Raw genomic sequence first — 24,375 nt, 5'->3', positions numbered from 1 at the left:
GTAAGCACACTGCCGCTAGCTAGATTGAAGCACATCACACTGTAAAGATGACTCGACACTCGACTGCGCTCCCTTCCCTAACTTGCGCGACGCTGAAATCGCCAAAAAAATAGGACCACGCGTCATTTTTTTTTTCTTTTTTTTTTTTTTTTTTGACAGTCCCTACCCGGTTTTTACCACAGTTAAAGGGTAAATATGACTCTTCATTGCAATTACGATTCAGAAACTCGGACAATGTTTAAACGATGCAGCAATTCTGAAACATGATTCGCGTTAAATTAATTTTGATTCGATAAAAGAAAATACAGAACGAACGAAATTATCGCGTCAAAATGTTTTGTGACTTTATTTTAAATCATTCCGAAAATTTCTCGAAAACTTCTAAAAAAAACTGCGGGTAGCTTTTATAAGAGAATGGATTAATTATAAAACACGGATAGAGATGTGCAACGTTGCAATCGGAGATGAGAGCAATTTTTTTCCGCGTGCAGGCGTCGATTTTTGATTTCATTCACGGCAGGCGTAATGAGATAACTATTCGACCACGGGTGTGGGCACATTGCCGCTAGCTGGATTGAAGGCGCGTCTTACTGTGAAGATGACTCAACACTCGATTTCGCTCCCTATCCTAGCTCGCGCGACGCAGTAGCCACCGTTAAAGTAGGATTACGTGTTATCATTGCTGAATCTCTGCTCCGGTTTTTAACATAATCAAAGGTAAAATATGTATCCTCCACGTGACGATTCAGAAACTCTAATGATTTTTAATTTTATTGGTTACCTAAAAAGAAAATAGCACGAACGAAAATATCGCGTCGAAATTTTCGAGTTCATATTTGAGATCATTTAGGAAACTGCGAGGAAACTCTTCAGAAAAACTGTGTGTAGCTTTTTAAAAACGGTGTTGAAAAATAAAACATAAAAAGTGGTGCATAACGTTGCAATCAGAGGTAAATACGTTTTCTGTCGCGTGTACCCTTCGGCTTTTGAATCCATTAATCTCTGAAATAACTTGAACATGGGTGTTCTACGATTTATTACGTGTAGATTTTTTTCAGTGGTTGGCGGCCACGTAGCGATCACAGGCCCCTAGTATACAATAGACAAGAATTGAAAATAATCTGCGAGGTTTGTGGAAGAAGTTTATCTTAAAGAGGAATGAAATGTATTAATGTTAAGCGATAATTTGTGCCTATTTATTAAAAAATAAAAAATAAAAAAGAAAAGAAAAGAAAGCAGAAAGAAAGAAAAAAGAAAAAAGAAGAGAGGGAAAAAGAAAGAAAAAAGAAGAAGAAATAGGAAAGAAAGGCAAAACAAAAGGAAGGGGAGGAAGAGAGAAATAATTATGTAACTTAAATATCTTATATCCTTCATCTTATATCATATTTTAATTCTTGGCTGACTCCAGGTCGCTAATCGAATATCTCCCACGGGAGAGGCGACAGCTGTATGGCTGAATTGAATCGAGACATGCGAAAGGGCGAAAGTCCAAATTTTTCAAAATCGACTTTTTTGCATTGTTGGCCTCCTCTAATGTATATACATCGACTCTGCGAAGAACGGCGAAAGTCCATCATTTTAGCATTTATTAATAGGGAAGGGAAATATTGGTAACATGCGAAAAGGGTGGAAGTCTTGGACTTCGTTTTTTAATGATCAATTTTCCCCCAGTTGCAAAAAGGGCGGAAGTCCGTGTGTTAAAAGGGCGGGAGTCCAAATCAAAATTAAAAAATTCCCAAAAAAGCATGCAGGTTCAAATTTTTTTTTAGGAGATTCAATTCTTGTTGGAACAATCGGGACAAGCCTAGGAAATATTTTTCGTTTTTTTTTTTTATTTCGAATTGTTTGTCCTACAGGAAGTTTTCCGCTTCTCCTGAAAAATTGACTTTTTGGACTCCCGCCCTTTTCTTGCGCCTCGATTCAATTTGTGCATTATTGATGATATAGATTATGAAAAAGTTGTCATACTCGCTATCATAGCCGGTGTTGCTGGGGTTTCTTTTAAGGAAACTAGCCGTCAAGCTCTTGACACGTGAAAATGATCCCCTTTTCTTGTCGTCTTGAAGACTCGGTTGTCTGCTTGGTCGGTTTCGGTCTTGGTCTGGGTACGGGTCTCGGTTTCGATTTCGGCTTCGGACCTCGAGAACAGGCGTCGCTCCAGCGGTCTCCTCCTCAGCGAAGCGCATTGGCTCCTTCTCGAGGGATAAATTGTAAGTCCCTGTCCCATCTTCTTTCTCCGCCTGAAATAGAATGTCGCGTATTCGTTGATTGTAAGTTTTTCAAAAGTTATTGATTGAGCCCGATAGTTGGATTGCATTTTGCAAAAAGGAACCACTAGCATTGCAATCATGCTAAGATTGTGCAACTTCATCCTTTGCAATAAAATTGCGGAAATCGTGAAAAACTATGAAATTTAGATGGTAATTTTGTCTTAAATTCACAGTTTTTAGCGAGTAAAATAGAAACTATTAATGGATAATCGGGTTTTTCCTCCAAGACAAAAGAAGTTGCACAATCTTAGCAACATTGCAATGATAGTGGTTCCTTTTTGCAAAATGCAATCCAGTTATTATCTGCCCGATGGTTTGTGGTAGGATCGATTCCGATGGCGATTTGGAGTCGAATGAAGGGGATCGTTCCTTCAAATGTTTCAAAATTGATTTCTCAGAACGAGAGTCTGAACAATAGGTCTAATCAACACGCGTGCCGCAGATCGATGGAGAATACTGGCAAAATTATATATGTACTTGATGAAGCTACGTTTGCTTCCACTAAAAATAATTTATGCGGATAGAATTGAGGCGTAACGTTGGGTGCAGAACAGTAGCGTGGCGTGTTTTGCGATACATCAATCTGCCGTTTACTCCTATGGAAAAGGACCGATAAACGGGGTGTTTATAACGAAAACCTTAATAATTGACTCTTTACCATACCTTGGTAAAAATTGGCGATAGGAGCTGCGTTTCAAAATACCATAGGAGTTCTTATAGCCGACTAAAGAAGGCTATTAAAAATCATATAGCTGGCTGTAGAAAGCGGAGCAAATCATATAGCCGGGCTGTACGAAGCTATAAAAAAGTATACAGTCGGGCTATAGTTCCTATCGCCGGGCTTTACACTTTATCGCCATTGGCTATAAAAGGCTATAAGAAATTGTGTAGAAATTCGTGTGCTTTGGAAATCATTAAGTTTGATACGGAACTACCATAATATTTACAAAACACACATTATATTTTCCTTTAAAAAATATAACTTTTTTTTCCATCAATTAAAATGAGAATAGTCCATACAGAGTGTGCAAACATTTCAAAATCATGAGTTGAAAAACGCTGACTCCGCGAGATAAAATTTTAGAGCCCAACACAAAGCGGAGCGGCGACGCACTGGCGTCTACAAACCTAACAGGGATACTTCACGCATTGCGCAATGCGTGAAGTATCCCTGTTAGGTTTGTAGGCGCCAATGCGCGTTCCGCACTCTCTGCCCGCCCGCCGCGCGCCGCAGCGTGCCACGGCGTCTGAAGCAACTATTTCACACCAGAGGTATTGCACAGTATCATAAGAAATTGAAGGCGCTCCAACATATTAAGAATGACAGGCATCCTTCAAAAGTACGGAGCTTTCCTCACAAAATAAATCAAGATACTACGGCACAAAAAGAGAGCGGTAGTCCAAAAACTAACTAAGTCCTGGTATCCGTATTTAGTAACGTTTAGTATAAACTTTATCGTCTGGCTGTTGCTTAATCGCCATAAAAGGCTATAAAGAAGAGGCTATAAAGGCTATAAGAAATTGTACAACCGGTTACAGAAGCTATTGGAAATCTTACAGCCGGCTTTAGGTCTATGGTATTTTGGAACACAGATTCTACTGCCAATTTTTACCAGGGTAGCTTCAAATGGAGATCTATCGAAAATCGATCATTCACGCCTCGCCAATGGTGCAGAAAGGGCACCTCTCGGATGTGGTGTTTCGGAAGCTCCACATCTCTCTCACTGCTAACTTATATTTCAGAGAGGAAACTCTTTCACGTACTTTTCATTTATTTTACCTTAAAAATTGGCCATATCCAATTATGAGGGGGGTGGGAGTTGCGTATTTTTTAAACGACGTTTGGATCGTTTTATTTGATATTCTGTTTGGAAAGTCTCTAACGCAGGACTGCACTTTAACTGTCTTGCGTCAAGAAACAAACGAGGGTCGTTAGTTAACCAACAAAAAAACCGCAGAATCGCACATCGGTAGTCTTGCGTCAATGAAAGCAGGGCCGCATCATAGCGGTCGTGCCTCGTGCATTACCTTACTTGGTTTTAGATTCTTCTGGGTGGGTATCCGCATGAAGATTCGCGAGGAACACGCAGGAACACAGAGACAAATTTCTGGGAAATCCTACAAACGTAATTCTTTACTCACCTCGATAAAAATACATACATATAAGTCGCTTTACAGCACTTCCTCGCGCTCTACGACTCCTAACCTCCACTGCTCTCTTTCAAACCACAAATCATGGGGGATTGAGCACCTTAACCCGATAAAAATACTTTTCCTAAAAATCTTGCCTCTGTGGTCCAAGATCCCTTGTCTCGTTGACTGTCACATCTGAGTTTGACAAATTCTAAACGTTTAAGTTGTTATTTTAGCTCTTTTTGAATCGAATACTGGAAAAAAGCTGCGGGCTTTATAGACATACCGTCCGTTCCGGGCTTAGAGGCCGAAATGTACGAGTCCTCTGGAGCCGTAGCTTCGATTCTTCCGGGTGTTGATCCCAGAGCTCACGGCCTCAGAGCCCGGAACGCAGACGGTATGTCTATATATAGCCCCTAAGCACGGCTTCCAAGGCCGGAGTTTTTTTTTTTTTTTTTTTTTTTTTTTTTTTTCAGTGAAAAAAGTTTGATGAGGCGCTTGCATGCCTCAGAGATTGCGATCTAAGTGCTTTTACTCCAGTTAAGTTTTGAAAAAATCCAAATAATGCCTCTGGTTTTCACTATAATGAACTCCTATGCCGCTCAGAAAAAAGCTCTCGAGATGGAGGCTTTTATGGATGGGATGCGTTATGTTCAGAATTCATCTGTACATCTAGTCAAACTCCATCGTCAGATAAGAAACAAATCGTCGGTGAAACTCCCAAACCATGTATCGCGGTTTACGACGTTGCAGACTCCTGCCGTATTTTATTTTATAGATGGAAAACTACTCAACAGCTAATTTTAAAAACTGCCATGATTGTTTCCTCTCTATGCGAGAAAATTCTGTGGAAACCTCAAAGAATGATGTTCATTCGTTCACCTGTAAAAAAGTAAAATGGAAGGAGAAATTTTCAAACACTGCAAACAAAATACATGGTTTGGAAGTTACACCGTCGAAATGGATATGCCGTAGCTACAATCTACTTATACAAAAAGGCAGCGCTGCTGTATTGTATTTGCCCCCTATTCGTGCACGAAGAATTGGACTCGAGCTTAGGAGTTCGTTTAAAATAAATCAGGCCTTGTCTCCACGGGACGTTTTCATGGGATTTCTCCCAGGTTCGAATCGCAGGAATGAAACTTCTGGGATTTTTCCCAATTACCGTCTCCACGGGACAAGGCTCATACGGTCCTACGACTAGTTTGCGCGGGAAGATAACTTAGTTAAAGTCGAGTATTTAACCGGTATTAAAATAATAATTGCACTCAATTGACAATTAGACACATTATTGTTTAAACAAAAATGAACAATGGAGTAATCAACAAAATATCGCACAATTCGTTTACACTTCTTCTTCTTCTCTCAGTGGGTCCTAAGGGTAAAAGGACCATACTTGGTACTGGGAAAAATATTGATTAACTCAATATTTTTCCCAACTTCGTGAGTGGGATTTTTCCCTGGGACAAATCTCGTGAAACGGCCCGTGGAGACAAGGCCTAGGTGTAACCAGCTTGTTTCTCGCGAGATTTCACGGGGAATCAAGCATTTAAATCATGAATTCCTATTGCATACAATACACACATGACACTATTCATCATGTTATACGAAAATATGTTAGCTACCTCGTCGGAGATGGGAGGATTCCGTGTGGCTGTTTTAACTGCAAGACTATCCGATGTCTGTATCACTGCACAGTTGAAAAAGCCGCTTTGGGTGAAAAGGATCTGAAAGAAAGAGGGCAGAATCAGTAATATTTTTAAAATAAAAAAGATCAAGACTACCACGAATTTTCCAAAAATTATTTTTAAAAAATTTCATGAAAATATCACTACAAAAATATTGAAACCTATTTTCATGAACTCCTTGACAATATTTTCAACAGTTTTGCTAGTTATGATTTCATGAAAATGCGACGAGATATAAGAGATCTCAGTTCACAAAACCTAAAAATCTAGTTTTTATTATAAAAAATACTGGTGCACGAACATATGGAAAGAAGGAACGTCCCAAAAATGTACTATCAAAATTTCGTTGTATCTAGCAGCCTCACAATATTTTTAAAATATTTTCTAAGTATTTTGGAAATATATCTTCGGTTTTGCAGTAAAAAAAATAGATTGGCCTTTACATTTTGAATTTTTAGCAGGCAGGTAGTCGTGATTAGATGCCACCTTGATTACGAAGAGGACCGTAAATCGACGGTGTAAGTCGGCAATCACATAACTTGGTTTGCGACGTCGCAGGCTTCCTGTCATACTTCATTTTTTAAACGGCAAACTACTCAACGACAATTCTTTAAAACTGCCGTGATTTTTCTTCTCTGTGCGAAGGAAATTCTGCAAAAACTTCAAGGAATAAGTCAATTTGTTCTCCTTTAAAAAAATAACATAGAGGCGGAGATTTTCAGACGCCGCACCGCAAACGAGATATGTGATTGCGGACTTACGCCGTCGAAATGCATCGGGACTTGAACGTCCCTCTCTTTAGATGAAGGTTTTGTGAACATGCTGCTTGGAAATTCACTCAATCTTTTCTTAGGGATACATTTTACAGGCGTTGTCTGCCTTTATTTTGACGGTTAGACCAAAAAAAACTCTGACACGTTACATTAGTCAAATCCCATGGCGATTTATAGCAAGGTGGCAACACAGGGTCTCGCTCATTTGAGCACACGTAAAACGATCTGTATATATTGAGACAGGCCTAGAATCACCTGGAATCGGTTTATTATACAGTAATTATTTTAAATTAATTTAAAGAGGAGATAGGTGTTATGCCAACTGCCGCTGCTTACAACCTCAAAAATTGATGCTTATAATGGTCCAAATACAATAATTATAACGGATGTCGACGGTGAAACTACCAAACCACGTATCTCGTTTGCGGTGTTTAAAAATCTACGCTCACATTTTATTTTTTTGAAGTAGACCAAATCAATATCATTCCTTGAAATTTTCACGGAATTTTCTCCGCACAAAGAGGAAAAATCACAGAAATTTTTAAGACTGGATGTTAAGTAGTTTTTCATTTAAAAAATAAAGTATGATAGGAAGTCTGCGACGTCGCAAACCGAGATACGTGGTTTGGTAGTTTCACCGTCGATGTTCTTTTGCTAGCTGTTACGTCTCGCGGAGTCATCAGGTCAGGCCCGCCACAAGGGGGGGGATACTGGGTCCTTGGTACCGGGGCCCGGGCCCTGGAGGGGCCCGTGACGCAGGTGACAAACCACTACGAATTCATTTGTAACCCTTGTCTCGCAAGGAAAAGTGAAAAAATTACCCTAAAAATTCCGCAAAAGTTGAATAAAGTTTCAAAAACACGCTAGGGCACTATACAATTTTTCTCATCTTTTAGAGATTTCTATCTATTTTCAAAATTTTGAGTACATGTAGAATGATATTTTTAGTAACTGCGTTTCATTTTCTTCCGTTGTCGAATGCTAAGAGGCTCCTGTCTGGGCATCCTCGACTTTAATGGCTCAACTCCCTTGCCATAGACGTACGAAAGGGGAGTCCAGGGGGGTCCGGCTCCCCCTAGAATTGAAAAGTATCATCTGCCCCCCTCAAAAAAAATTTATAGATGTTTTGAATGCAACAATTCGAAAGTATTTGGTGCTGAAAGTAAAAAAAAAGGCGTAATTATTCTACAGAAATTGGTGGAAAATCTCCATCATAAGAGCTTCAAAATGCGTCCAAATAGATTTAAAATTTCAAAAATTTTCCGGGGGGGGGCTCCCCGGACCCCCCTCTGTGCTAGGGGCCCGGGCCAGAAAACTGGTGCCAGAGCCCGAGATGGGATGTGGCGGGCCTGCATCAGGTCATAAGTAACATCTGATCAATTAAGCGAGTGAAGATCTACTGCTGTCAAGAAAAGCTTACAAGATTTATGGAAACAGATTTGGATAGTTTGGATGCATTTATCTACTCAAACACTTAATTCGAAATATCACATGCATCGAAAGAGAGTTTTACGGTTTTTTGTTGTTTTTTTTTTTGGGGGGGGGGGGGGTTGTGTGGGTGTGAGGTTGTGTCCCACTAGGAGGTGGCGAGCAACAAATTCTCGATACTCATTCTAAAGTGTAATTCTTAGATTAAAAACTGTGCTTGAGACACTCCATTAAAAATGGGGGGCTTAAGAGATAAAACCCTTCTAGGTCTCATTTTTTCTGCTTTTGTACATTCTTTACTGACGCCTAATTTGAAAGTAGGAATCGTAAAATTAGGTATCTGCTAAATGTTAAATTTATACATTTTTTTTTCGTTCTTTGCTGCGCCCCAAAAAAGAGAACCAAGCCCTAAAAAAATTCTAAAAAATTCGCCATTACAGCTCCCCAACTGAAAAACGTACGTGCATTACCAGGTAAGAACATATCAGAAACAGTCGTGGTGTGGAGACCATTGCTCCTCGTCTTCACTTCCACACTCTTACTGGTTCGCTCAACCATCGAACCGAAATATAAAGCGACACTTGCGTGTTACGCTTTCGAACCTTTTTTTTTTCCTCGAGGAAAAAACAAAAAAAAATTAAAAATAACGAGAGTAAGAAGAAGAATATAAGACAGACAGTGCGTGCATTCTCGATTCAATGAACTCACCCGTGCATTATGTTCTTTGCCGTTTTTTCTTCGGTGCTCTTTTGTTCTATAGCCGGCTCTCTTCCTAAAAAATTCTGTCTCGCTATGCTGTCCGTGCAAAATTCGCAATGCACGAAGAAAAAAATCCCCGTCATCCATTAGGGAGGCCGCCTGGCAGCCATGTTTTATTTTACATTGGATACAGGAGGAAGATCGGTACCAATTTCTAAGAAACTGGAGAGCCCGTCCGTTAAGGTTCCTTCTACTAGTGAAAAAATAAGTCATTCATGGCGAACTTTCTTAAGCTGAGAAGCGCGTTTTGCAATCAAATTTACCCCGAACACGAACTTTCCAGGCAATTTCTGAAGCATGCAACGACCACATTTTTACGTGTCGCAAAGTATGTTCTCAAAAGTTACATTTACCATAGATGTCGATTATACAAACTAAGAAGAAGAGATTCAACGTCCTTGACGTTGCAGATGGTCTGCCAAGGTCTGCCGTGTTGAATGATGATTGTCACAATCCGATTATTAGGATTGCAGGGATTTTTCTGTAATTTATTTTTACCTTTTTCAGCACCAGTATTCAACAAAAATATCATACAAATAATTATGTATGGTATTCTGATGACCTATCGTAAAGAGAGATAAAATAGTAGGTATCGAAGCTTGGAAATACTGCGAAGGATATGAGTGTTTTTCTAAGTTAGTCATCGGTATGTGACTACGCGATTTCTTTTTGGGTCACACGCCATCTCGAAACATTCAGTGTTTTCACTGCCTTTTTTTCATTTTCTTTTTTTCTGTTTCTCTCTCTTTCCATTAGGAGTGAGCATCGACCGCTTAATTAGTTTTGCGTGCTTCACGAGCGAACCTCGTGGTAGTTGAGGTTTTTGGAAATGACAGTGCAACTTCACTACTAGACTTGTGCACTTAAAAGACTTAGGTGAATTCACAGAACTGTGCACATTTTTACGGACATTTTCCAAGCCTTATTTCATGTTGACTCATACCAACTTGCGGCTTCAAAAAAACAACATGTAGACGGGTGGTTTCACGATAACTGAAATAGTTTTGTCGCCGTCATTTTGCTGTCATATTTTTAGTAGAAATGATAATCACTCGAATTTTTTCGCATTAATCTTCAAAGAGTCACGTATCATAACGCTTTCTAATGATTTATTGCTCTACTTCTCGATTAATATTATGTCAATTCCGAAAATATGCTGTCTGTTACACGGTAAAAAGTCAGCGTAACAGACAGCACATTTTCGGCCATTTAGGTATATATTAAAATTGAAAAGTAGAGCGATAAATTGCTGAAAAGCTTTATAGCACGTAACCCTTTGAAGAGTAATGCGAAGAAAAGGTGCTTTATAAAAAGAAAAGTCACTTATATCAAGCAGAAACCCGCTTTCATTCAGCTATTTTATTCTTAATTCAAAATAAAACCTTCTTGACGGTATACTTAAGAATGTTTCTACCTAAATCGAGTCACTTTTTGCTTTAATGAAATTAAAAAATTATGCTAATCGTCATTAAATACGAATGCTAGAACTTAGTGAGTTTTTGGCCTTCTGCTCTCTTTTTGTGCCGTAGTATCTTGATTTATTTCGCTAGGAAAGCTCCGTACTCTTCAAGGATGCTTGCCATTCTTAATATGTTGGATCGCTTTCAATTTCGTATGATACTGTGCAACGCCTCTGTTGTGAAATAGTTGCTTGAGGCGCCGTGGCACGCTTCGGAGCGGCTAGCGGTTGGCCAGCGCAAATCGCGCACTGGCGCCTACAAACCTAAGGAGATACTTCAAGCATAGCGCAATGCGTGAGGTGAGGTATCCCTGTTAGGTTTGTAGGCGCCAGTGCGCGTATCGTGCCGGCAGCACGCTGCTAGCTCTGTGTTAGGCTCTAACATTTACACTTGGGGAGTCAGCATTTTTCAACTCATGATTTTGAAATGTTTGCACACTCTGCACAGATTGTTCTCATATAAGTTGATGAAAAAAAAATTGAAGGAAAATATAATGTGTGTTTTGTCAATACGAAGGTACTTCTGTGTCAAATTTAATGATTTTCAAAGCACTTTAATTTTTCTAATATATTATGTGCTTTTAAGTGCTGCAGCATGGTGTGCGCGCAACTAAATGCTCAATATTGGACGTATTTGACTCTAAAAGATAGACGTTCAAAGGGTTAAAACCAAAAATTGCGTGTTTCTTGGTTTTTTCCTCTTTTATTCGTGTTTGTTTGGTTTCTTTTAACACGACTTCGACTCATTGATATTAATATCGATGCCATCGCTTGGAAAAGGTTTGCCACGTTTAAAAAATGTTAATGTTTTTAAAATGAAGTAATATTTTCATTTAAAAAAATAAGGTATAGTTTAGGTATATTTTATATCGAAAATTTTAAGGATCGAAATACATCCAAATATTCACCAATGACAATTTGAAAAGGTGAATCACTAGAGGATAATTATAACATTTCATTGAAAAAATTAGTTACCATATCAACACCTCCTTCTCCTCAATTTTCTCATTTCAATATTGTCAATATTTTACATACGGACTAAAATATAACGTTTTGACCAAGTCACTGTTGATTATTTTACGCATAAACGTTAACTACTGGACCAAAAAGGTGCGTGGACGAGAAATCCTTGACGGAATGTCCTGAAACCAAATGAAATACCACATACTATGAACTCACACGTCAGGAAACATTTGATATCTTGGTTAGGAGTCAATTTCAGTATTTTCATCGCACGTATCTTATTCGACGTTAAATTTTGGTTAAGAAACATGTATCCAAATGCTTAACTTCGTGCCTTGTTTAGTGGTACATTCTCGTTGACTTGCTATGAATCTCGTGGAGAATTCAATTAGCCTATCTCTTTCCTGGATGCAATAGACCAATAGGCAGGCTAAAAGCATGGGCACTATATTACATTTTTCCTCTTGAAAATAGCACATGTGGAACAAAGTAGACGAATCAGAACTTTTCCACAAGTGAGTAATTAGCGTTTCTTGTACTTGACAGTTCAGTTCAGACTTCTCTCTTGATAAAAAATCATAGTCTACTTGTGTCGAATCCGAGCACTATAGTAATCTCAGTGCAATGATGGTTGCAATGATGGATGCTGAATGGTTCTTTCAGAAATTGAAAAGTGACATGCATGAGAGGCGGAATGAGGTCTGTGCAATATCCAACTTTAATAATTCGTCAAACGATAAAATTGCTTTTACGGCCCATTTGAGCTGCGTTGATTTTTTCTTTCTTTTTTTTTAGAGTGGAAAGATCGAATCGACTAATCCCAGTAATATAAATTACGTAAAACCGCTAGTTTCTCTCTCATGAATGAATGCGTCACTCTCCTGACGATCGAGTTTGACAGTACAGACATTTCAATGTAGCATAATTTTCATCCGTTAATCGTATTTTGACAAAACGATTGCCGGTCAATTTTAAATGAAAATACAACCGATATTTTGTGTAATTACACCCGTAGTATGCAAATTTGTTAGTTTCCGCACAAATTTCATTGCTGTATCCTCTATTTGAACTCTCCGGAACGCGTGAGGTGTCACGCCTCAATTGAAAGCGTTTTCGAATCTTCTGTATTTACATGACAAGATTTTCCAAATTGTTTTGCATTATATTGTTGATTTGAGTTCCTCTTGACATTTAGTTAAATAACTCCCGCTTCTTAATTTTTAATTATTCTGCAAAAATTATCCATTTGCGTAATACAATCCTGGCTTTAGCGCCCTTAAACTACGGCCTTAACGGTCGAAACTGCAGTAGCGGCAGAGGAAAACCGAGAAACCAAGCGGTGACGCTACTTCAATATTAAGCTGACTTCGCCTTGCAAAGGCGCAGGGATACAACTATTTGAACTCTCCGGAACGCGTGAGGTATCACGCCTCAATTGAAGGCGTTTTCGAATCATCTGTATTTACATGACAAGATTTTCCAAATTGTTTTGCATTATATTGTTGATTTAAGTTCCATTATTTTAATTATTTAAATCGAGATAAGTGTCGAATCCTACGTAGTTCCAGGCGTAGAATCGATTCCGCATGGTCCCGAGTCTCCCCGCGGCTTCCAGAGCCGAGAAAAGCTCGAAAACGAGCATTTTCGACAGTTTTTGAAAGTTCACCGAAAGCGCGTTTTCCGTCGCTGACGCGCTCCAGCGGACTTGTGGAGCTTTTTGGACCGGAAAATCGGACTCAGCGGGTCATTTCCAAGGGAAATTGCTCAGTTTCAGCTGAATCGGAGAACTTTCGATTTTGGCCCTTAAAAGTTACTCCACGGTACCCCGTCGATTTTTCTCGGTCGGTAAGCCAGAAGCGTCGTGTTTCTGGGATGTTGTGGAGTGGAGAAGTTAAGTTTTGTCAATGCTGAATTGTTTTTCTGTACCGCTGATTGAGCACCCAAATGGATTCTTCGAGGGAAGTCCCATGAACTGTGTCTCTGATATGACACCATACGGAAAGATTGAGGTATCAACTTGTACTGATTATGTTGAACCTTTAATTCCCCAGGTAGAATTTGCTCTTAAAAAAATTGTTTAAAAAAACGGAATTTCGCTCGTATCCAACATGGAGAAAATTCTGAAAAAAAAAACGAATGATAATCGAAAGGAAACTGTTTGTACAATTCAAGGGGAATCACACCTTGAACTTCAACAAGGATTTCTTCAACTCATTTCGGTATATTTAAACACAATTTGTACAGTTTATGTTACAATTTTTTCTCTTTATTTTGCATATAGTAGGAATCAATAAATATGAGTTTTAGGACTCAGTTATTGGAAGCTGATTTTGTTTCAAGAGTAAAATTTACAAAAGACTACTTGGAAGAAAAAAAAGAATGTGTCTTGACTTGTACATATGAACAATTATTAAACGTTTTTATTATAAGTGTAGATCAATGACAGTCAATGCTGCTAGGGCGCCTACGTTTAAGTTTTAAAAGTTCCATGAGTTCATGTTGTTCCATAGGTATGTTACTTTGCTCACCAAACGGGAAAAGTATCCAAAATTAAAAATTAAATGAATAATCTTGTGTGTGTAAAATGAGGAAAATCAATGGGCACTCAAAATGTTGAAAAATTTATTTTGAATCAAATAAGGAAGCAAAGTTATTACAAAAATACAAGATTTGCAATGAGAATGAGACAAATCCTTGCAAAAAGAAGACTGATATATTCTTATCAAATTATGTAAGAGTGGTAGGAAATTGAATTGAAATGGAGACAAGTAATTAATTATCATTTTAATTTATCACTTCTCCCCCGTTTGATTCATTTATATTACAGGCCTCTTAAATTTTAGGCTTTGGGCACACTGTGGAAGTTCAGTTTGTTTCAGTAAAAACAAAACGAAGCACAATGCTTGTGGGAAATTTTCAGGAAAATCATCTTTTATAAACTTCTGACTTCAAAAGAACAGAACTTTGGGTTGATCCTTTTAAAACTTAGTTTGACGTAATTTAACATCCACAGTTCTTATTAATTTCTGACGAGATTTCATAAATGAATGGATAAGCCTCCCTTTGCTATGGATAAATTTATGATTTCCCACCTATGCTTACGAGCAGACAAAAGCAGGCATAGATTACAAAATAAGTTTTAGGTAACATTTACTTGATGGTAACTTACTCACGCTAGACCTACGTTTCTGTGAAATGACAGAGATATACCTACCTTAACTTAATTTATATCAGTAGATGCGACTATAATATATGAGCACAGAAGAAAGTGACATCTCAGTAAAATTAATAAAACAGGAAAATCATTCATAGTTTTTACAATATGCAACAATAACAGGCATTAAAATTTCAATTATTTCAGCTCATCAAAGAAAATCCAGAGAGAAAAAGACATGATGGATACTGAAAAAAGCATAGGCTATAAAATTGTGTAATATTTGGAAATTTTTAACAGAGTTTAGGGATGCAAATTTTTGAAGATTAACAGTTAGGGCCATACTCAATCTTAATGTCAAATTTCTATTTTGTTTTTTCTTCTTTCTTGTGGAAAGTGAAGGAAAAGAGGATAAAACCGCAGCATGGATTTAGCCTCAAGTTGATAGGACAAAAATGTCTACATTTGATAACCTCACTTGCTAAATTACTTGTTATTTTTGGTATGTTATATATAAATACGAATTCAAGTAAAAACTGACACCAGTGGTATACAAAAGTAAATGCAGACATAATGGGGAAAACATGAGGTATGGTATTCGTGCTGAAATATGAATGTCTTACGTCACTAAATATAAATTCTTTCAAACAAGTTATTCATTTTTCAAGGATTTGTCACTGACAAAATCATTAGTTTCAGAAAATAATTCATAAGATATCAACTTAAGTATACCTACATCTAAAAATATCACATTTATTCGAAAGTTGACTACCACTTGTAAACAGTCGATTCGCCTAAAGACAAACTTGAATGGACCACTAGATAAGGTACGAATTTCAGCATTCTGATACATGTTTCTAAACCAAAATTTTACGTAAAACACGATGCACACAACGAAAATTACCGAAATTAACTCCTTACGACGATATTTAACGATTCTTGATGCGTGAATTCAAACCATCCGCTCATGAAAACTCAATGCTCTACGTGATTCACATCGCGCGCTGAACGTTATCATGACAGTCTCTGCGATATAAAAATCTGGCAACCTCAATCTTGACGCTTTGGCTCAGCTATAGCAAGTTGTTTATAGTTTGAGCAACACATGGCGGGAAATGAACATTGCTGATTGTGAAGCTTGCTGAAACCGTTGAAAAGCGCGATTTGACTCGCGTAGATCTTTGAGTTTCTAGTGAGCGGGTAGTTCAAATTCCTGGTAATCAATGTGAAATAAAAACGTTAATATCTTCGTTAGGAGTTAGTTTCAGTAATTTTCGTTGCGCGAATCGTGTTCTACGTGAAATTCTGGTTAAGAAACATGTATCAGATCGCTTAAATTCGTACCTTGTCTAGTGGTCCATTGCGTAATTGAACCGGTATTTCCTTAGAGCCAAGCACCAACATCCAAGTGTCAAGAAAAACAGAATAAAGTGTGTCATTTGGCATGAGTTTAATATGGTGAGTCTAGTTTCAATTCTTCAGAAACATGCATTTTTAAGGCTCAAAAGATTGAGTGCATGCTGTGTGGCACAGTTTTTCCCTATTTTCTCAAAACTTGGATTTTGGTGCTTATAAAATATCAGTTCAATTTCTGTACTATTCTAAGTTTTTTAAACCTCAAAAATAGAGCTTCATGAAACATGAAAAAAATTGGCGGTCAACAGAATTATAAATAAAAAAAAATATTAAAACTAAAGAGAGCTACAAACATTTGGCAGAGCGCTTAGGTTCAGTATCATAGGCCTTGATGACACAGACCTTCATCATCTCTGAACTAAACACTACCGAAAGGCAAGACTGACATGGAAGTTACAACGGCTAGAACAAGAGAGATCTCAATTGTGATCACAATTCAAAAGAGAAAGCCCGTGAATATTTTCGTTGACTTATACATCTTAGGAAGACATTTGTACACAGGCTTTAATTACTATACTTTGCAGGCTTTTACTCTGCTTTAATTTTGTTAGAAAAATGTTCCTGAAACTGACTCCCTATAAATCAGTGTAATTACTGCAGCTTCTGTAATTTTCTAGCAGCTTTCGACAAATGCACTCCTTGATTTTCATATCCACACTATCTAGGGCACTATCAAAATGATTTACTGTCTTGAAATCTTCTCATTTATTTCTCCATTCTTACAATCAAGGGGCTATGATGATAGAGGCCATAATAAAATATCATGCCATAAAAATAGTTTAAAATATGTTGGTTGCCTTGAGGCTTGAAGAGACTCAAGTACTCACATTGAAGTCATTTTATTTTCTATTCAATATTTCAGTTTCTAAAATTTTCCAGGGAAAAATGTCTTTAATTTACTTCAAAATACATGCAAAGATTTGTAACATTGCATGGTAAAGACAATCATGATGGGCAAAAACCAAGAACGATAGACTGAATAACATTTACCCAAAATACTTCACAATATAAGATTTTGTTCAAATGCAAATGCATCATTATCTGAACTGGTGTTAAATAGCCTCTTTTCACTGAATGTTGTCTGACATGACTTCCTCACCCTGTACGATTTCATTTCATTCAATCTGTGTAAACTTGAGTTAGACCAGCTATCCTTATAATATCCTAAAAAATTACGATTAAGTGCAGATTTGATAAGTAAAATACAAATTCAAGTGAACGGATTTAGAAAAATTTAAACATGACCATACAAATATTACTTAAATTACAAAGAATATCAAAGCAGTGCAAAAGAATTTTTACAATATAATTTCCAGAAATTTCGCAGGCATAAACTTCTGTGAAGAGTTTAATCGAGAGTTATACCTCGAGAGTTGTACCTTCATAAAATACTCTAGACATAATATGAAGAATGGGTATGTACTAATACGTAATCTTTGGGTAACAAAATACATGTGGCCCAATCTACAGGGTCAAAGAATTAAAATATCCTGTAGAGTATGATGAGGGCAAATAATTAAGCAAAAATTAATTAGAGACTAAGATTTTCATTTTGAACAATTGATGGCAGCAGTTAGTGAGTTACGGTTTAAAAACTATTGATATGGAATGGGTCCACTTTCGTGTTGATGAAGAAGCTATGAAAAATTTGGCACATCAACTGATCGTCCTAGAGAAGAAAATTATATTTATTCAAATTGATCATTTCTTCGAAGTTCTACAAGTTGAAATATCTACCCAGAATGGACTTTATATGGGTAGATGAAAATTTCTGAAAAAATCTACGAAAGTTCCGGCTTGATTCAGCTGGTCAATCATTTTTGGAGTAGATTTAGTAGTAAGAGTAGTAGTCGTCATTTTAGTAGTACCTATTGATACAAAAGGAGGGGAAGCTAACACAGTAAAGTAGTTTGTAATGTAGTTGAATGGGTTAATGTACATTCTTTAGGCTCATATCTGTGAGAGTCTCTTGATTTTTGCAATCCACATCGGGACATCAATGACCAAAGTCAAAACTACATGTTTCTTTTCCAATGTTTCAAAATTGCCGATCCTTCGTTATTTTTTTGGGGAGACAAGTCAACTTTACAGCTTGAAACTCATACAGAGTATTCTGTGTATAGAGGAAAAAATTCAAGAGAGTCTCTAAGAAATAGCGTTCACTGGTTTTCGAAAGAAAAAAATACAGTACAATGGGAAGTCTACATTGTCACAACTGGTTTTGCACTTCGGCCATCAACATTTTAACTACGTAACAACTTAAAAACTATGACTAAATTCGTTTGTTTCACCATGAATGATTCTACTTTCTTAATAATACAAAATTTTAAACATGGATACATGTGATGATTCTGGATGTGCAACTCTTTAATTGCGACAACAAACTCTTTTGGAGTTCACATCTAGGTAATGTATGGCACCAGGATGTATGAGAAATGATGTTTGAATGAGAAAAATTGCAGGTTTAGTGTAAACTATGCAAGAAATCTCAATCATGCACAGAGACATGCTTTAAAAGTGCTAATGAAATTAAAACATCTTGAGTCGAGAACCACAGGAAAGGCACAGGATTCCACTTTATGGAAGGCTGAAAGAGAGATAAAATAATACAATTTAAAAAAGTGAAATTCGCTCAATGAACCAGAAAAATCTGGAGAATGATTACGTGAGATAATAGTTATCCATGGATGAAAACTAAGAACCGTAATAAAATTCTTTGAATATTACCTGTAGGGAACAGCTTCATTCTTCATTCAAGAAAATATCAAGTATCTCTCAAGCTGTCAACAAAATCTTATTGTTTCATCCAAAATTTATTTTAAGGGTTTGCTTTTACTGAGCTTTGCACTTCAATGCCTTTAAAATTTTGGAATCATTCAAAGAAAAGAAAAAATTATACAATGTGCTAGCTCGTTTACTTAGACATGAAAGCTGAGTTAAACTTCTTGACTCACTAATAAGCAACAAATAGAGAGAGTCATGTTGAGAACGAATGGTGGAGAAGGTAAAAAGTTACTACTATCTTAACTAAATTGGTTTTTAATTTAGTAGATGAATGCAAAAATAAAGAAATAAATTTTAAATCATACTTAATGTAGCCTTGTGCATACGAAAAAATCCTAAAACTGACTCTGATAGATGCGTTTTTAACTTACATTGCAGCAATGGGCTATGCATTAATAAAACCGGCTGCAATCCATGCAGATCAAGTTTAGCTGAGAGAAATCCTCCATTTAATTACATGGAATGGATGAGATATTTAAGTTTGAAAGCTGAATTGTTAGAATCTTAGTCTGTTGTTTGACATTTGGTGCCTTATAAATACAACAAATGAAAAAAAACACTAAGAAGTGGCCCGAACCGTACATAACGAGGTGGAGAAATGGTACTGGGTCCACACCATTTCATGGGGAAAACAAAGCCAAGAATTATAGTTAGTGTCAAAATTAAATTTTTTGAACTCTAATGCGTACCAGAACGAAACTGAGGGGGGAGAGTGTTCAGCTCAGGCAGTTTGCATTGGAATATTAAGTTGGAGTCACGGCAAGAGATCTATACCAGTTTGGGCCTTTTTAGACCTCATCAGCAGATCACACTCGGCAGTCAATCCAACTTAACATGCCGCAAAATCCAAGACAGCATTAAAGTGCCGGCATTAAAAACAAACTCTCATAACAAAACAAGGAAAACCAGAAAAAATGATTATCAGGAACACTCTCCACTCTCTCCTCTCTCCACTCTCAATGAACACTCTTCCCCCTCAGTTTTGTACTGGTACGCATTAAATTCAAAAAATTTAATTTTGATTCTAATTATAATTCTAGGCTTTGTTTTCCCCGCGAAATGGTGTGGACCCAGCGCTATTTCTCCACCTTGTTAAATACAACAAATATTTATACTTGGCACCGAAAATGAATTTACAGAACTGTAATTAGAGATTGCAAATAACAGTTAAAGCCCTAATAATTCCGAAATTCATGAAAAAGAAAGTAGATCTTACCTCTGATGAAGAAAAACAGTGCAGTATTCTCAAATGATGGTTGGCAAATCGTCTAAAACCTCCACTGAAATTCGGAAGTAGAGCGATTCACTGATTTGAGACTGGGCTTTCAGTAGGGGCTGAGGTAATGGCAGGCTCATCAGTGTCCTTGAGGAGTTCTGCAGAATCTGGGGAGCTCTTGCAATCTCGCCTGACGAGGAGAATCCCATAAATGATAAGAACGGCACCCAGCATTGACACAGCAATGAGACCGTACACTATGTATGCAGGCATGACTGAGACGATCCAGATACCATCGGCAAGTTCTCGCGTTACTAGCATGTGCTGATCAAACCAGAGTGCTGGGAGAGTAATTTCTGGTAACTTATCGAAGATTCTGAGAAAAACATTTACAAAGCTGTTTAATTGAAAGGTTTCGATAAATACGTACTCTATAATATTGGAAAAAATAAGTGACTTAGAACGTAATGATATCAAACTCCGGCACCTTCTATTAAGAATGATCTTGGACTAACAAGTTTAATCGGTCTAAATGCAGAAATCAGACTGCCTGAAAATGGTACATCCTACTCTCTCGCTGATGGAGACTTTACATGCAAGCATTTTATTGGAATATACAGAAGTACTAATTGATCTGAGTTGTTAAGTTCCAAAACAAACGAAACCATACCTATTTGGTTTTAATGAAATTATTTTATTTTCTAATGCTTGGTCTTGATAAGAACAATAGAATTTCATATATGAGAGAATTCAAATATTAAAGAATTCACAGAAATTCTGGGTGGAAAGTTGAAGTATTTATTGGGAAAATTTGGAATGAACATAAAAGAAACCTGAGTGAGGTGAGGATCCAGTATTTTATTTAAGATCTCTAAAATTTTAGAGCCCTCCTGAGGTGAATGAAAAAACTTTATGAAGATATCAACACTGAGGTAAAAAAACAATAAGATCTTACCCATAGCCTGGAGTTGGACTAGATTGAACATTTATTTGAAGACGGGCATTTACAATCAATGGGATGCCGGTATTCTGAAATTTAAAAAGTAAATACAGTTTAAATCATCTATGTGGGTAAGTGAAAAAACAAAGTCAAAATTAGGAATGTAAGTGACTTTTTTGGAAAGACACTCCCAAAATCTATGCTTAGCACTTGGTAAAATAACTGACATGTTAAACAAGGAGTCTAAAAATGCTCATTGAAAAATTAGCATTCATAAGACTTTGATGGCACGCATTATTTAGGAGTGCTAACTTAAAATCAAATACGAAGCTAAATCAAAAGTATTAAAGTTAAATAGTTGAAAAAACAAAGAGATTTTGAAAAATCTCGGAAAGGGTACTTTTTTAAAACAATTTTTTTGTATCAATACAAAGGCTGTCCCAAAACACTGTCTATCATCTTCGTCCTTGACAAGTCAGCTGGCACTCACAGACACCATTTTTAAATCATTTTCATTGATTGAGGCGAGCACTCTATCATCTCACATCAGGACCTCACGTTACACCCCCGTCTAAAAGATGATGCTGCTGCTGTCTCAGAGCAATATTTTTCATACTTACAAGTTTTGCAGACCTCTCTACTTGCCGGGAATTAAAAGGCAAACCGTAGCAGTTAGCGTGTTAAAAACCATAAAAAATATTAAAGCGCAGTTTCTAGAGTGCTCTAAAACAAGTTATTAGCTTCAGAACAAGATTAAGATGAGTAAATTTGATTGATAATCGACAAATCTACAGCAATTTTACAAAGACATGTGAAATATACGCTTACAGGTCTCTTGAAAAACTCCTGGTGGAGTATAATAAACATGCCTCCATAAAATTGCTGTGGATCCATCAATTTCCAACAAAAAAGCTCATCTTGGTTTTGTTTTAAAGTTAGTAAATTGTTTCAGAGTCTCTCACAAATTGCATGCTTGAGGGTGTCGTCAGTGTCCATTATTCAGTTCTTTAGAGATAGCACTTGTACGTAACTACCATAATTAATATAGTATTCAAACTCAAAGACTAAAACGTTTATTTTCAAAAAATGCTGCATTGAATTTTTTTGAAACTGAATTTTTGACGGTAAACTAATCCTTATGAGCAAATGCATCTTGAAACAACTCAGCATGAGATTTTAAAAAAATCCGAATCGGCACCATTAACCTAACCTAACATAACCTAACCCGAACGGTTATGAATGGTTTAACTATAAAAAGAGACCTCTAAGATCTTCCTCACCTTTTCAAGAGAAATTTTGAACTGATGATTTTCTACTGATGGAGAAACACCATCAATAGCTTTAGCATAGAATTCGTCCGCAAGATAGAAATGGGGGAATGATATGAGGATTGGAGCACCAAATCTGCATGAAGACAAACTCCTTACACCTTTCCGCAATTGTGTGCCATTGGCTAGGTAGCACTTATTCTCAGGAAACAGTGTTCCATTGTCAAAAACATTTTCTGCGCCAACAAAAGTCGTACCATCTAACCCATCCATTGACATTCTTCCATTTTTTTGAAGAACCAAAGAACTGTGAAAAAAAGAAAGGAATTCATGTCAGTGCAAATTTTCACTAAACAGTTCACAATACTTAAAAGACATCGAAGAAGTATTACGAACAAAACTCTCCTTTCAGTTGATTCTATGTGATCTAGGGATGAGATTCTCCACCACGTTACGCTACTATGTGGTTTGGGACTATGAGAAGCAACAATTATCTTTACGTACATGTTAATGCAAGAAACTGATCCATAATGTATAGCAGCATTAATTCGGAGTAGAATGACACCAAATTTGTGAATATTCATGGAAAATTTATGCTTAAAACTACAATAACGGACAACACCTATTGACTCAATTTGTGAGAGAGATAGCGCTATAATAACTCTCTCTTACACATTGAGTCAATGGGCGGCGTTGGTTATCGTAGTTTAAAGTATAGTTTTGCGATGGAATCTAAACAAATTTGGTGTCATTCTACTCCGTATTAATGCTGCTATACATTATGTATCAGTTTCTTGCATTATCTTGTACATTCCAATTATTATTGCTTCTCAAAGATGTTAATCATGCATGAGGCAGCGCAGCGTTGTGGCGAATCTTGTCCCTACATCACATAGAAGCACCTTAAATATTCCTCTAAACTTGTCTTGAGTTCTCTCTGAGAAATTTAATCATGATCCAAAATTTGTGTAACTCAATCTAGGAATCATGTTTCTTATCTACATACATACAAATACTGATTAATTCTAAAAATTCGAAAAACCAGAGACAAAACAAGAGAAAGTCAAAAAATAAGAAGTCCAGAGTCAGCAGTCTTTCCAACATGATCCATACATTATCTATACCCTCTCCCACATTAACTGAAAATAGAACAATAGCTACCTGCACAAATCAGATGCATATAATGTGACATTGTTTTCCTTTGCAGAGCTGGGAGGCCATATATCTCCTGTCGTGCCTTTCACTTCGCCACATTTTCCCTCAAAAAATTCAGTCCTGCTATTATAATTCCATGAGTTCAGAACGCCTAGATTTTTTAGACTGTCCACTCCAGTACCTACATTGCAAATGCCATCAAATTCTGATGACATGTTATGCTAGAAAAAAATAATAGAATTAATGGCAAGGTACTTAATAATATCATTTTTAATTTTACAGTTTCAGTCTTAGGAAATGGAAGAAATCATCATAAAGGAAGATCATAATGATAATCAAAACTAAGAGACTTACTTCGGCTGAATATTGGCTGCATTCTACCTCATTCTCTCTGTTTTAAGAAATTGTGACTTTTTCCTCATAAAAATGTTTCGAAGTTGCCTAAAGTTCAATATGTTCACACTTGACTTTGACTAAAATGCACAAATTTCTAAATTTCTGAAAGGCGTTGATTTCTAATTCTGCCAAAGCTCTCGAGGTGATTTTTGAGCCATTTTTCATAGGGGACAGTTTATACTTCCGCTCTGGCTAAAGTTTGCAGGAGACCCATTTCTATCTCATGGGATAAAAAACTGACAGATATGTTAAGAGATAGCATTTTAAAATGGACCACTAGACCAGGTACGAATTTAAGCATTCTGATACATGTTTCTTACCAAAATTCCACGCAAAACACGATTTGCGCAACAAAAATTACCGAAACCAACTCCATACGAAGCTATTATCGTTTTTATTTCACATTGGTTACAAGGAATTTAAACTGCCCGCTCACAAGAAACTCAAAGCTCTACGTGAGTCAAATCGCGCACTACAACGGTTTCAGCAAGCTTCTCAATCGAGCAATGTTCATTTCACACCATGTGTTTTCAAACTATGAGTAATTTGCTATAGCTAAGCCAAAGCGTCAAG

The 24,375-nt window shown here is 37.0% G+C and overlaps 1 protein-coding gene across 2 annotated transcripts in view; it reads right to left on the bottom strand.

Annotated features, from left to right (window-relative positions):
- Positions 1–14,081: 14,081 nt before the first annotated feature.
- The window catches only part of LOC109032269 (protein croquemort), a 28,597-nt gene continuing 18,303 nt past the window's right edge, over positions 14,082–24,375 (bottom strand). For both annotated transcript variants that reach the window (XM_019044309.2, XM_019044311.2), the window contains exons 6-10: positions 23,413–23,627; positions 22,264–22,558; positions 20,999–21,072; positions 20,044–20,419; positions 14,082–18,630 (exon numbers count right to left, since the gene is read on the bottom strand). In XM_019044309.2, the coding sequence (XP_018899854.1) occupies positions 20,131–20,419; positions 20,999–21,072; positions 22,264–22,558; positions 23,413–23,627 (873 nt within the window). In that variant the 3' untranslated portion in view covers positions 14,082–18,630; positions 20,044–20,130. The remainder of the gene's footprint in view (positions 18,631–20,043; positions 20,420–20,998; positions 21,073–22,263; positions 22,559–23,412; positions 23,628–24,375) is intronic.

This window comes from Bemisia tabaci, chromosome 3 (assembly GCF_918797505.1).
Source record: "Bemisia tabaci chromosome 3, PGI_BMITA_v3".
Lineage (NCBI taxonomy): Eukaryota > Metazoa > Arthropoda > Insecta > Hemiptera > Aleyrodidae > Bemisia > Bemisia tabaci.
The sequence above is the reverse complement of the archived record's forward strand: the minus strand, read 5'-3'. Positions and strand labels throughout refer to the sequence as shown.